Source organism: Monodon monoceros, unplaced genomic scaffold (assembly GCF_005190385.1).
Source record: "Monodon monoceros isolate NGI ecotype Baffin Bay Population unplaced genomic scaffold, NGI_Narwhal_1 Super_Scaffold_18, whole genome shotgun sequence".
NCBI lineage: Eukaryota > Metazoa > Chordata > Mammalia > Artiodactyla > Monodontidae > Monodon > Monodon monoceros.
The window spans coordinates 83,682,748-83,694,716 of NW_021703774.1; the positions used below are offsets into that span (position 1 = coordinate 83,682,748).

At 39.3% G+C, this 11,969-nt stretch overlaps 1 protein-coding gene across 1 annotated transcript in view; it reads right to left on the reverse strand.

The window, feature by feature from the left end:
• The window catches only part of PIFO (primary cilia formation), a 5,395-nt gene extending 1,026 nt beyond the window's left edge, over window positions 1–4,369 (reverse strand). Inside the window, exons 1-4 of the mRNA XM_029226966.1 lie at window positions 4,317–4,369; window positions 3,926–4,068; window positions 3,211–3,309; window positions 2,318–2,448 (exon numbers count right to left, since the gene is read on the reverse strand). Coding sequence (XP_029082799.1) covers window positions 2,318–2,448; window positions 3,211–3,309; window positions 3,926–4,068; window positions 4,317–4,335 — 392 coding nt within the window. The 5' untranslated portion in view covers window positions 4,336–4,369. The remainder of the gene's footprint in view (window positions 1–2,317; window positions 2,449–3,210; window positions 3,310–3,925; window positions 4,069–4,316) is intronic.
• Between the last annotated feature and the right edge of the window lie 7,600 nt (window positions 4,370–11,969).

The following is an 11,969-nucleotide window of genomic DNA, read 5'->3' on the forward strand; positions in this document are numbered from 1 at the left end:
TATAAAATTGAGGATAAAAGTGCAGTGCTAATTTAAAGTTATCAGTAATCTAGGGACAGCAAAGCAGAACCAGGTGAAATTTCTTGATAATGGGATTATTTAATAATTGCCTTTGTTCATAACACTTTGTCTTTTGGTGTGGACTCTTTGCTGTGGAAATAACACATAGAATGGATGGGGGAATCAAGATTCAACATCTCCACTTCCTTACTACAACCTTGAGAAAGTTACACTCACTCTCTGATCCTTGGATTTCTCACCAGTAAAAAAAAGACCTCGTGGCTGTATCAATTCACATTCCCACCAAAACTGCAAGAGTGTTCCCTTTTCTCCACACCCTCTCCAGCATTTATTGTTTCTAGAATTTTTGATGATGACCATTCTGACCGGCGTGAGATGATATCTCATTGTAGTTTTGATTTGCATTTCTCTAATGATTAATGATGTTGAGCATTCTTTCATGTGTTTGTTGGCATTCTGTATATCTTCTTTGGAGAAATGTCTATTTAGGTCTTCTGCTTATTTTTGGATTGGGTTTTTTTTTGTTATTGAGCTGCATAAGCTGCCTGTAAATCTTAGAGATTAATCCTTTGTCAGTTGCTTCATTTGCAAATATTTTCTCCCATTCTGAGGGTTGGTGGAATGTAAATTGATACAGCCACTATGGAGAACAGTATGGAGGTTCCTTAAAAAACTACAAATAGAACTACCATACGACCCAGCAATCCCACTACTGGGCATATACCCTGAAAAAAACATAATTCAAAAAGAATCATGTACCAAAATGTTCGTTGCAGCTCTATTTACAATAGCCAGGGCATGGAAGCAACCTAAGTGTCCATCATCAGATGAAAGGATAAAGAAGATGTGGCACATATATACAATGGAATATTACTCAGCCATAAAAAGAAACAAAATTGAGATATTTGTAGTGAGGTGGATGGACCTAGAGTCTGTCATACAGAGTGAAGTAAGTCAGAAAGAAAAAAACAAATACCGTATGCTAACACATATATATGGAATCTAAGAAAAAAATGTCATGAAGAACCTAGGGGTAAGACAGGAAAAAAGACACAGACCTACTAGAGAATGGACTTGAGGATATGGGGAGGGGGAAGGGTAAGTTGTGACAAAGTGAGAGAGTGGCATGGACATATATACACTACCAAACGTAAAATAGATAGCTAGTGGGAAGCAGCCGCATAGCACAGGGAGATCAGCTTGGTGGTTTGTGACCACCTAGAGGTGTGGGATAGGGAGGGTGGGAGGGAAGGAGATGCAAGAGGGAAGAGATATGGGAACGTGTGTATGTGTATAGCTGATTCACTTTGTTATAGAGCAGAAACTAACACACCATTGTAAAGCAATTATACTCCAATAAAGATTTTAAATAAATAAAATTAAATTTAAAAAAAAAAAAAGAAAGAAAGACCTTGACCCTTTGCCCTACAATTCCACACATTCTGAAAGCCTTCCTAAAGCACTTAGAATTCCTCCCTTGGTCTACTAGGCCTACGTATTCTAGTCCCACCCTTCCTCCTATGTTCTCATTTCCTCCTTGCTCACTGCACTCTAGCCAAACTAATCTTTCTTTTTTCCTCACACCAAATTCCTTCCCAGCTTATAGCATTCACGCTCACTATTCCTCCTCTCTGAGAAGCTCTGGGCTCAGATCTTCACAGGGCCAGCTCAGTCTTGTCATTGTGATTTCAGATAGTGTCATTTCCCCAAAAAGACCTATCTTGACAATCCTTGCCAAAGTAGATTCCAGTGCACCACTCTGTATGATATCATCATCCTGTTTGATTTTATTCAGCACATCACCAGGTCACCAGACTTCCTGATGCACCCATGACAGCCCTAGTTTATGGCTACCATCTTGGTATAATTGACACCCTTTCATTCTGAGAAGTGTCACTGTCTGACTAACAAATAATATGGTCACTCTCCTTATTACCATTGATATTTTCTTGTTTATTTGCTTCTCATTGTTTGGACTCTAGAATATAAGCTCTAGAATATAAGAATATAAGAATAAGAATATAAGAATCTAGAATATAAGACATCACGAATCTTGTGTGTTGGGTTTAATGCAAAATCTCTGAAACCTACAAATCTGCCTGGCCTTTTATAAATATTTACTGAATGAATCACTATACTCTACAATTTTATAATTCTAGAGACCTGGAAGGCAAGAGGTTGAATCTTTAAAGATAGATGCTTCCTTATTTAGAGGGCATGGTTGGGATGAAACCCCCTTTTGTACTTCCTTTCCTATTGCTATTTGTTGAAGTGCACCAGAAAAAGTGACACATACCCAGGATAGCAAGAGTCCTTTGAGTATGTCCTAAATCGAGGCAGCAAAGAATTAAATGGAGCAAAATTGTGTTTGTGTTTTTGCTCTCGCGGATTGACTGTCTGGTACATGCCTGGATAAGGTGTCATATCCTGTTTCCAAGAAAAAGACCAATATGTTAGAGGGTGATATATATATATATATATGTACATACACACACACACACATGAAAAGCCTTCTAAGCAGAGAAAACAAAATCATCCTTTTCCTGTTCATGTATCAGCTATGGTTTAGAAACAAGCCTATAGTAGGTAGAAAACTAAGATAAGGGTATGGTTCAGCTACCTAAATGTACCTAAGGCTTAGGATGTAGAAATAAACCTATGGTGGGTAGAGAGCCAAGGTAACTTATTGCAGCTACTACCCCCACCATCCCACCATCCCACCATCCCACCATCCCACTCAGAGATTCTTTTAGAGCCAGTATCCCTCTCCTTGAGCTTAATTGTCAAGAAAATGTCCAACAAGAGATTAAGAGCCTATACTGAAGACTTGAAGTCCAATCACACAAAAGGGTGAAGAAGTTCAATTTTATTTTTAACTGACAAGATAATATGATGCATATAAACAAAGCTTCCAGTATTTTAACATCAGGTGTCTCAAGACTGAAGGCTTGCCTTGGTACCATTCATTCTGAGAATTGTTATCCACTCTCCCAGGATACTCACACACACATTTGAAATGCTAACATCCAAGCTTTTCTGATAGGCTTCTTAGTAGCTTTTGCCCAAATGACTTTTTTTCTTGAATTTCAGGGCATATTCTTTACATAACCTCCAGCTTTGCTCCCCAGTGCAAATACACACAGCAATACGGATCACACTAAAATCTAAGCACATTCAGCCATTTCTCACCTTGTTAATTGGCTTAAACCTCACGGCTGTTCTGGCTCCAAAAGCATGTCCTTTTATACTGGTCGGGATCTTAGAGAGGTTGTATGCCAAGCCATACCTCTTCCGGTAGTATATAGAAAACAAAGAAAAAACATACGTAGAGAACATTATAGTTATTAAAACAGAGCGAACTTAGAGTATTCCTGAATCTTCTCTGCCACAGTTGCTCTTTCTTGATTCCTCTGCATCAAGACCATGCAAGCAATTACATAAGTAACCCAGGCAACTCTACAAAGGAATGTGGCTGGATAGGTAGAGTGAATGACATTTCTCTACTTCCTGTGAATCCACTCCTCTGAGCCCCACAGAGATGAATCTGCTGTAATGCAACTGTCAGTCTGATTATATGATTTCATAAACTGACCTACCAGCACAGCCACAGTCCAGATTTGGACTAAGGGGAGCTATTGAGTCACTTGCCTTTGGAGGTAGGAATAGAGTCTCTTTTGGTGAGGACTGTACTGGGGACCGCATGAGGCCAAGGCTTGCGTTTGGTGGGAGGCAAAAAGGGAGCAACTGTCCTTTGATTTCTGATATTGGCCCTGACAGCTGGTTTCAGAGGGCAATTTCTCATGTTGGGACCCTGAAGGTCACAAATCCCATAGAGTTTTTCTCCCAGGAAACTTGGGTATCCTTAGATACCTTGAGACCCACCTAAGGGAAGGTGAATACTCACATCTTCTGCTGTGTAACAACCAGGCCCTCTGTTGGGCTCTCCCCTAAAAGGGAGAAACTTGTTCCCCAACAAGCTTGGGGGACAGGAGTGAGGAAAGACCTTCCTCTGTTGACATGTTCCAAAGGAGTAGTTAACCAGCGGCTCTGAAGATCAAGAAAGAGGAGAAACTCCACATGAGGGAAGACCCCTGGTCTAAGTGAGTGCTCAGGGGCGGGTGGGGTGTAGGGAGGCGGGGCAGAGCTCTTAAGAGCAGGCCCAGCTCTTCACAAAAACCAGATCAACTCCATGTAAGGGGGTGAAGCGCATTTTCCTTCCCTTCGCCCTTCTTTCACAGCCTCCCTACTCTTCCTCTTGCCTCTACTCTTGACTCCTCCATTACAGACCTCCTTACCTGCTTTATTGAAGCACATCTCAGCAGTGCCACCAGGGCCAGAGTTTGTGTACTGCATTGCCTAGGAAACAGAGGTGGGGCTGGTCAGCCCCAGCTGCCAAGCTCCCAGAGAGGAGCGCATCTGAGCTAGCCTACTCAGCAAGTGGGGAATCCTGCAGAGCCACCCTTGGGGCAGGAACTGCACCTCCAAGGCCAGGAGCCCAGGGGAGTGAAAATTCTGCAGCTGGGCAAGAGGTAGGGGGTTTGCTGGATCTGAGGTTGTAGGCTGAAAAGCTTTGGAAGCTGGGCCACCAGAAATGCACTGCTGAAGAAGGAGGTACCCCCATGTTCAGGATGCCCTGAAATCCAGGCTACTAGGTTCAGGGATGTAGGAAAACACAGTCTCTGCAGTGGTGGCCTATGGGGGTGGGATTCCTGGGAAACGCTCAGAAGAGGGGAGTTGGGGACCTAATGGAGCCCAGAAAGTTCTGTATTAGGCCTCTCTTAGACACATTTTCCCTTTTCTTCAAGCAATTCCCATCAGGTTACCTCCTTCTACCCCTAAGTGGTGCTCGAGGCTTTAAAAGGTCTGGAATCCTTAGGGGAACAGTAAGAGTGCAGTGGAATCACAGAAGTGCTTAATAGTTTAAATTTGGGGGTAGTTACTTAAGTCACAGTTTCCTCATCTCTAAATTGGGAACAATAATTCCTCTTTATAGGGTTGTTGAGAAGATTAAGATAACAGAATTAAAGCAGTTCATTGCCTGGTGCTTGGTAGATGACAATGCAAGAGATTATTTTTACTGAAATAGTATCTAGCTAGCTTAGGAGCACTCCCATCCTAACCCAAGAAGAAATATCAGAGTGTATGATGACTTCTTTACCTTTGTCCTAGATATTAACACTAACTTGTTATCACTTGATTTTAGGATAACTTTAGGAGTTGTCAGGTGTGAGAGGCAACAGGATGCAGTGTGATTGGTACATTCTACCTTTGGCTTCTAAGGATGATCTTGGGATCCACACATACCCAAGGCTAGCACAGTCTACAGGGATGATTTTATAGCTCTAATATAGGGGTTCCAAAAGAGGTAATACTGAGTCCTAGAGGATATTTTGGAAACTTGTAGAAGTGTTTTGCTTGTTAAAAATTACTGAGGTGATGCTCCTGGTCAATGGGCCAGGGAAGCTGGATACCTGTAGCTCATTGCCCAGTTACACAGTGAATTGTGTCAAGTCATATATAACATTCAAATGTCTTCCTGGCCTCTACAAAAATAACTGATTTTATCTGACATATATAGCAACATTGAAGAAGGTTTTTTTTTTAACCAAATAATGCAGAAAGCCCAGTAATATAGGAGAAGGTCTTATGAGAAACAAAGCTTAATTGGAATAAAAATATGGTCTCAACATTATTGCACAATTTGCTTCAAGCCTCCTTTCCACTCAAAATATAATTACAGTAAAAATTATGGTAAACAAAATGTAAAGAGATGTAGTATTAATTTGATAATTTTCATTTTCTTTAATATTTTAAGGAATATTAACATTTTTAATACAGTGGTTTTTGAAAATTAGTGTTTACATTATTAGTGACATGAAACATGTCTCACAAAGTACTTTGAAATTATGGCAACATATTCCCTCATTGGTAGATTGGTTTGCTTCAAGATAATCCTCCAGGTGAGAAGAGATAGAAAAAACAGACTCAATAAAGCATATATATTTCAAGACATCAGAGATATACCAAAGAAGAAAGAACCTGCAGGACCAAGATTCCGGAGGGAGGGGTAGCCCAAAGTGGTGAGCCCAACAGTTGATGCTGCTGTTCCCTTTGAACATTCGCTAATTAAAAAGCTGGTTGACATAAAAAGGAACGAAATTGGGTCATTTGTAGAGACGTGGATGGATTTAGAGACTGTCATACAGAGTGAGGTAAGTCAGAAAGAGAAAAGCAAATATCGTATATTAACGCATATATGTGGAACCTAGAAAAATGGTACAGATGAATCAATTTTCAGGGCAGAAATAGAGACACAGATGCAGAGAACAAACATATGGACACCAAGGGGGAAATGCGGTGGGGTGGGGGATGGGGGTGGTATGATGAATTGGGAGATTGGGATTGACATATATACACTAATATGTATAAAATAGATAATTAATAAGAACCTGTTGTATAAAAATATAAATTAAAAAAATAAATAAAATAAATTAAAAAAATAATAATTTTTTAAAAACCTGGTGGAGAGGCGGAGGATTTGAGCAGAAACTTGAGCAGATGGTCTCTGAAAGATGGGGAGCAAAAATTAGGCTGACCATGGGGGAGAGGAGACTGGAAAACACCCTGGACTTTTAGTTAGAACTCTAAAGAAATACACCTCAGGAATAAAAGTAAGTAAGAACTAGAGCAGCTCTCAAAAAATCCTGAAATTCAGCTTTGTATCATCTCAGTCCCCAGTTGCATTAAGATGATCTATTTCTACCCTTACTGCGTACCAGAAACAAAAGTAATTCATCTATTAGCATAACATCATCCGAGCCTCAAATAATTTTTATAACTTTTTTATGCAAAATGTTTGGCATTCAATATAAAACAACCACTCCTACAAAAAAGAAAAAAGAAAAAAAGTAGAAATAAACCCAAAGGAAATCCAGAGATTAGTGTGGGCTTTAAGATCAAGTGCAGAATTTAAAATACCTGTACTTGGCTTTAGATTTTAGAAGAAGGCTGAAGATTGCAGCATGAACATAGGAAGCAAAAGAAAGCAAGGAAATTTGTGATCATGAAGCAAATTCTTGGTTTCTGAGGTAAGAAGCTAAAAGAAAAAGATAGATTAGACCCTAAAAACAAAACCAATAGAGATCCCAGTGTACTCAGGGAAAGATAAAATTTCCCCATCAGTCTTTATGTTTATGTTACTCATATAACACACAACAGGGCCCACCTTCATCCAGACTGATGCAAATGTATCAACTTTTCATTAAAGTCAATCCAGACATAGTACAGTCAAAGATAGACTGTCTGTATGTTATGTATATCTCCTGTATTACTATTTGTGGAATGGTAAAATTCAGAAGCTAAGCAGAATTTCAGGTAGCTCCAAGGATTGTCAAGAATCGTTGAATCTTTAAATGATGGATTATTTTGAATGATAATCATGTGCAAAGGAAACTTTGCAGGTGACCACTTAGAACAGAAGAATAGTTAGACAAAGTTTTATATGTAGCCACTTTTGATGAAGACCTTAAAGAATTCAGCAATTCCTGTCATGTATATTTCTAACCATAGTGATAGCATAAAGAAGATGCCTGATATTTATGGAGACTATCTGTTACAGATTTATGAGATAGTTATCTGCTTTCCTCATTTGACTATGTATGAGGCCATTGTAAGAATTATGATTCTAGGGAACCACTTGTTCTTTTGCAGTGGTCTAATTGAATGGGGATAAGTAGATTCAACATTCTGTATAATGTTTTAAATAGATTTTTGTCTCATTTCACATATATACAATGGAATATTACTCAGCCATAAAAAGAAATTAAATTGAGTTATTTGTAGTGAGGTGGATGGACCTAGAGTCTGTCATACAGAGTGAAGTAAGTCAGAAAGAGAAAGACAAATACCATATGCTAACACATATATATGGAATTCAAGAAAAAAAATGTCGTGAAGAACCTAGGGGTAAGACAGGAATAAAGATACAGACCTACTAGAGAATGGACTTGAGGATATGGGGAGGGGGAAGGGTAAGTTGTGACAAAGTGAGAGAGTGGCATGGACATATATACACTACCAAACATAAAATAGATAGCTAGTGGGAAGCAGCCGCATAGCACAGGGAGATCAACTTGGTGCTTTGTGACCACCTAGAGGGGTGGGATAGGGAGGGTGGGAGGGAGGGAGACGCAAGAGGGAAGAGATATGGGAACATATGAATATGTATAACTGATTCACTTTGTTATAAAGCAGAAACTAACACACCATTGTAAAGTAATTATACTCCAATAAAGATGTAAAAATAAATAAAAATGTGTTGGATTTAACAGTAATATATCAATACAGCAATTGGTAAAAGCTGATAATTGTATTTAAGAAACTAAATGAAAAGATGGAGAATTTTAGAAGTAAAAACAGAAGCAAATAAAAATTGTAGAAATTAAAAGTGCTGTCACCAAAAGTAATAACTGAATGTATGAAGAACAGAAGATTATAAAAGGTGAAAAAAATTAATGAAATGGAAAATTAATCAAAAGAAGGTACTCAGACTGAAGCCTGGAGAGGCAAAGACAGAATATACAGAGACAGATGAGAAACAATGAAAAGTTCTAACACAGTTGTATTTGGAGTTCCACAAGGAATGGAGAGAGAAAGAATGTGGCAGATGCAAGAGTTGAAGAGATAATTGTTAAGAATATTTCCGAACTGATGAAGAACATTGAACCAGAGAATAACAAATGTTACAATCTTAAGCAAAACAAATACAAGGAAAACTTCATTTGGTCATATCATAGTAAAACTGATGAAAACCTAAAAAGAAAGATTTGAAATTGGCCAGATAAAAAAGCAGGTTACTTTTAAAGAAGCAACAAGAAGCCTGGAGGGTAACTCTTCAATAGAAAAAAAGAGAAGCCAGGAGACAATGGAATGGTATTTTTAAGTGCTAAAGAAATAACAGTAAAAGGATGGAATATATATCCCATATGAAAACTAACAGAAACAAAGTTAATGTATGCCTACCAAGAGTATGAGGGACATAGAAAGGCTGAGGAATTACTTCAGGCTGAGGGATACTGATGAACATAATGTAATGCAACATTTATTCCTGGATAGGATCCTGAATGAGATAGGAAAAATATGTAGTTGGGACAGCTGGCAAATCTGAATAGGGTCTGTGGATTTAATGATAGTGTTTACCAGTGTTGATTTTCAGATTGGTACGGTTGTATGATCATGATTTATGAGAGAATCTCTGGGAGAGTAACAGTAGAGTTTTCAGGGAGAAGGGGGAATCATTTCAGAAAAAGTATGTATATATGGAAAGAGAGACAGAGAAGTAACATTTAACAATTGAGGAATTTGGGTGAGGGGGATAAGGAAATTCTTTGTACTGTTTTTGCAGCTTTTCTTTAAATTTGAAACTTTCAAAATAATAATTAAAAATATATATGTATCAGGTATCATTATGAGAGTGAACAACAAAACCAAGATATGGGAGAATATATAAGCAAAAAAGCATCTGAACCTGCAATATACAATAAAGTATCCACTACCCATATGTAGCTATTGAGCACTTGAAATGTGGTTAGTCCAAATTGGGATGTATATAAGTGAAAAATGCACACTAGATTTAAAAACTTAGAATGAAAACGAAGTGTACAAATTATGTCTTTAATAGTGTTGTATTGGTTACATGTTGAACTGATGATATTTAGATATAATTGGTTAAATAAAACATATAGTAAAATTAACTTCATATGCTACTTTTTACTCTTTTTAATGTAGCTATTGGAAAGTTTAAAATTAAGACATTTGTTCAAATTGTATTTCCATTAGATAGTGCTGATCTAGAAGATATAAAGCTCTCTTACAGATCAATAAGGAAAAACAACCTAATTTTAAAATTTGGTAAAAGACTTGAATGCACACCACAGAAAAAGGAACATCCAAATGACCAGTAAACATAAAAAGTGCTCAAAGTCAGTAGTCAAAAGGAAATGCAAGTTAAAATCACAATGACATACCCACCTGATGGCTAAAACTATAAAGATGGAGAATAGTGCTAATGATGTGAAATAACTGGAAAGCTTCAATACACTTTTAGTATAAGGGTAAATTGATACATTCACTTTGGAGAACTGATAGTATTTACTGAAGCTGGACATAGACCTCTCTGTGACCTAATAATTTCTACTCCTTGATATCTACTTGGCAGAAATGCATACAGTTGTGTTCCAAAAACATGTATTGATACAAGAACATTGAAAGGAATGTTACCCATAATAGTCCCCAAACTGGAACAAGTGAACGTCCATTAGCATTAAAACGGGACCTTCAAGATGGCGGAGGAGTAGGACATGGAGATCACCTTCCCCCCCCAAAATACGTCAGAAATACATCGACATGTGGAGCAACTCCTACAGAACACCTACTGAACACTAGCAGAAGACCTCAGACTTCCCAAAAGGCAAGAAACTCCCCACATACCTGGGTAGGGAAAAGAAAAAAAACCAGAGACAAAAGAATAGGGACAGGACCTGCACCTCTGGGAGGGAGCTGTGAAGGAGGAAAGGTTTCCACACACTAGGAAGCCCCTTCACTGGCAGAGCCAGGGGGTGGGTGGGAAGCTTCAGAGCCATGGAGGAGAGCGCAGCAACAGGGGTGCAGAGGGCAAAGTGGAGAGATTCCCGCACAGAGGATCAGTGCTGAACAGCACTCACCAGCCTGAGAGGCTTGTCTGCTCACCCGCCGGGGGTGGGTGGGGGCTGGGAGCTGAGGCTCAGTCTTCGGAGGTCAGATCTCAGTGAGACACTGGGGTTGGCTGCGTCAACACAGACTGAAGGGGACTAGTGCACCACTGCTAGCCGGGAGGGAGTCCGGGAAAAAGTAAGGACCTGCCTAAGAGGCAAGAGACCATTGTTTCCGGGTACACGAGGAGAGGGGATTCAGAGCACTGCCTAAATGAGCTCCAGAGATGGGCACGAGCCACGGCTATCAGCGCAGACACCAGAGAAGGTCATGAAACACTAAGGCTGCCACTGCAGCCACCAAGAAGCCTATGTGCAAGCACAGGTCACTATCCACACCTCCCCTCCTGGGAGCCTGTGCAGCCTGCCACTGCCAGGGTCCCATGGTCCAGGAACAACTTCCCTGGGAGAACACATGGCATGCCTCAGACTGTTGCAATGTCATGCCAGCCTCTGCCACCGCAGGCTTGTCCCGCATTCCGTACCCCTCCCTCCCCCCTGCCTGAGTGAGCCAGAGCCCCTTAATCAGCCACTACTTTAACCCCGTCCTGTCTGGGCAGGGAAGAGACACCCTCAGGCAACCTACACACATAGGCAGGGCCAAATCCAAAGCTGAACCCCAGGAGCTGTGTGAAAAAAGAACAGAAAGGGAAATTTCTCCCAGCAGCCTCAGGAGCAGCAAATTAAATCTCCAGAGTCAACGTGATGTACCCTGCATCTGTGGAAAACCTGAATAGAAAATGAATCATCCCAATATCAAGGTGGTGGACTTTGGCAGCAACTGCAGACTTGGGGTTTGCTTTCTGCATCTAATTTGTTTCTGGTTTGATATTTATCTTAGTTTATTATTTAGAGGTTATTATCACTGGTAGAATTGTTTATTGATTTGGTTGCTCTCTTCCTTTATTTTTTATATATATAAATATATATACGTATATATTTCCTCTTTCTCCTTTTGTGAGTGTTTATGTGCATGCTTCTTTCTGTGATGTTGTCCATATAGCTTTTGTTTTACCATTTGGCCTAGGGTTCTATCTGTGTGGTTTTTTTTTGGTTTCGTTGCTCTCTTCTTTCTTTCTTTTTTTAAATTACTTTTTAATATTTTTATTTTTAATAGTTTTTTCTTTATGTTATAACATTCTTTTCTTTCTTTTTTCTTTCTTTCTTTCTTTCTTTCTTTCTTTCTTTCTTTCTTTCTTT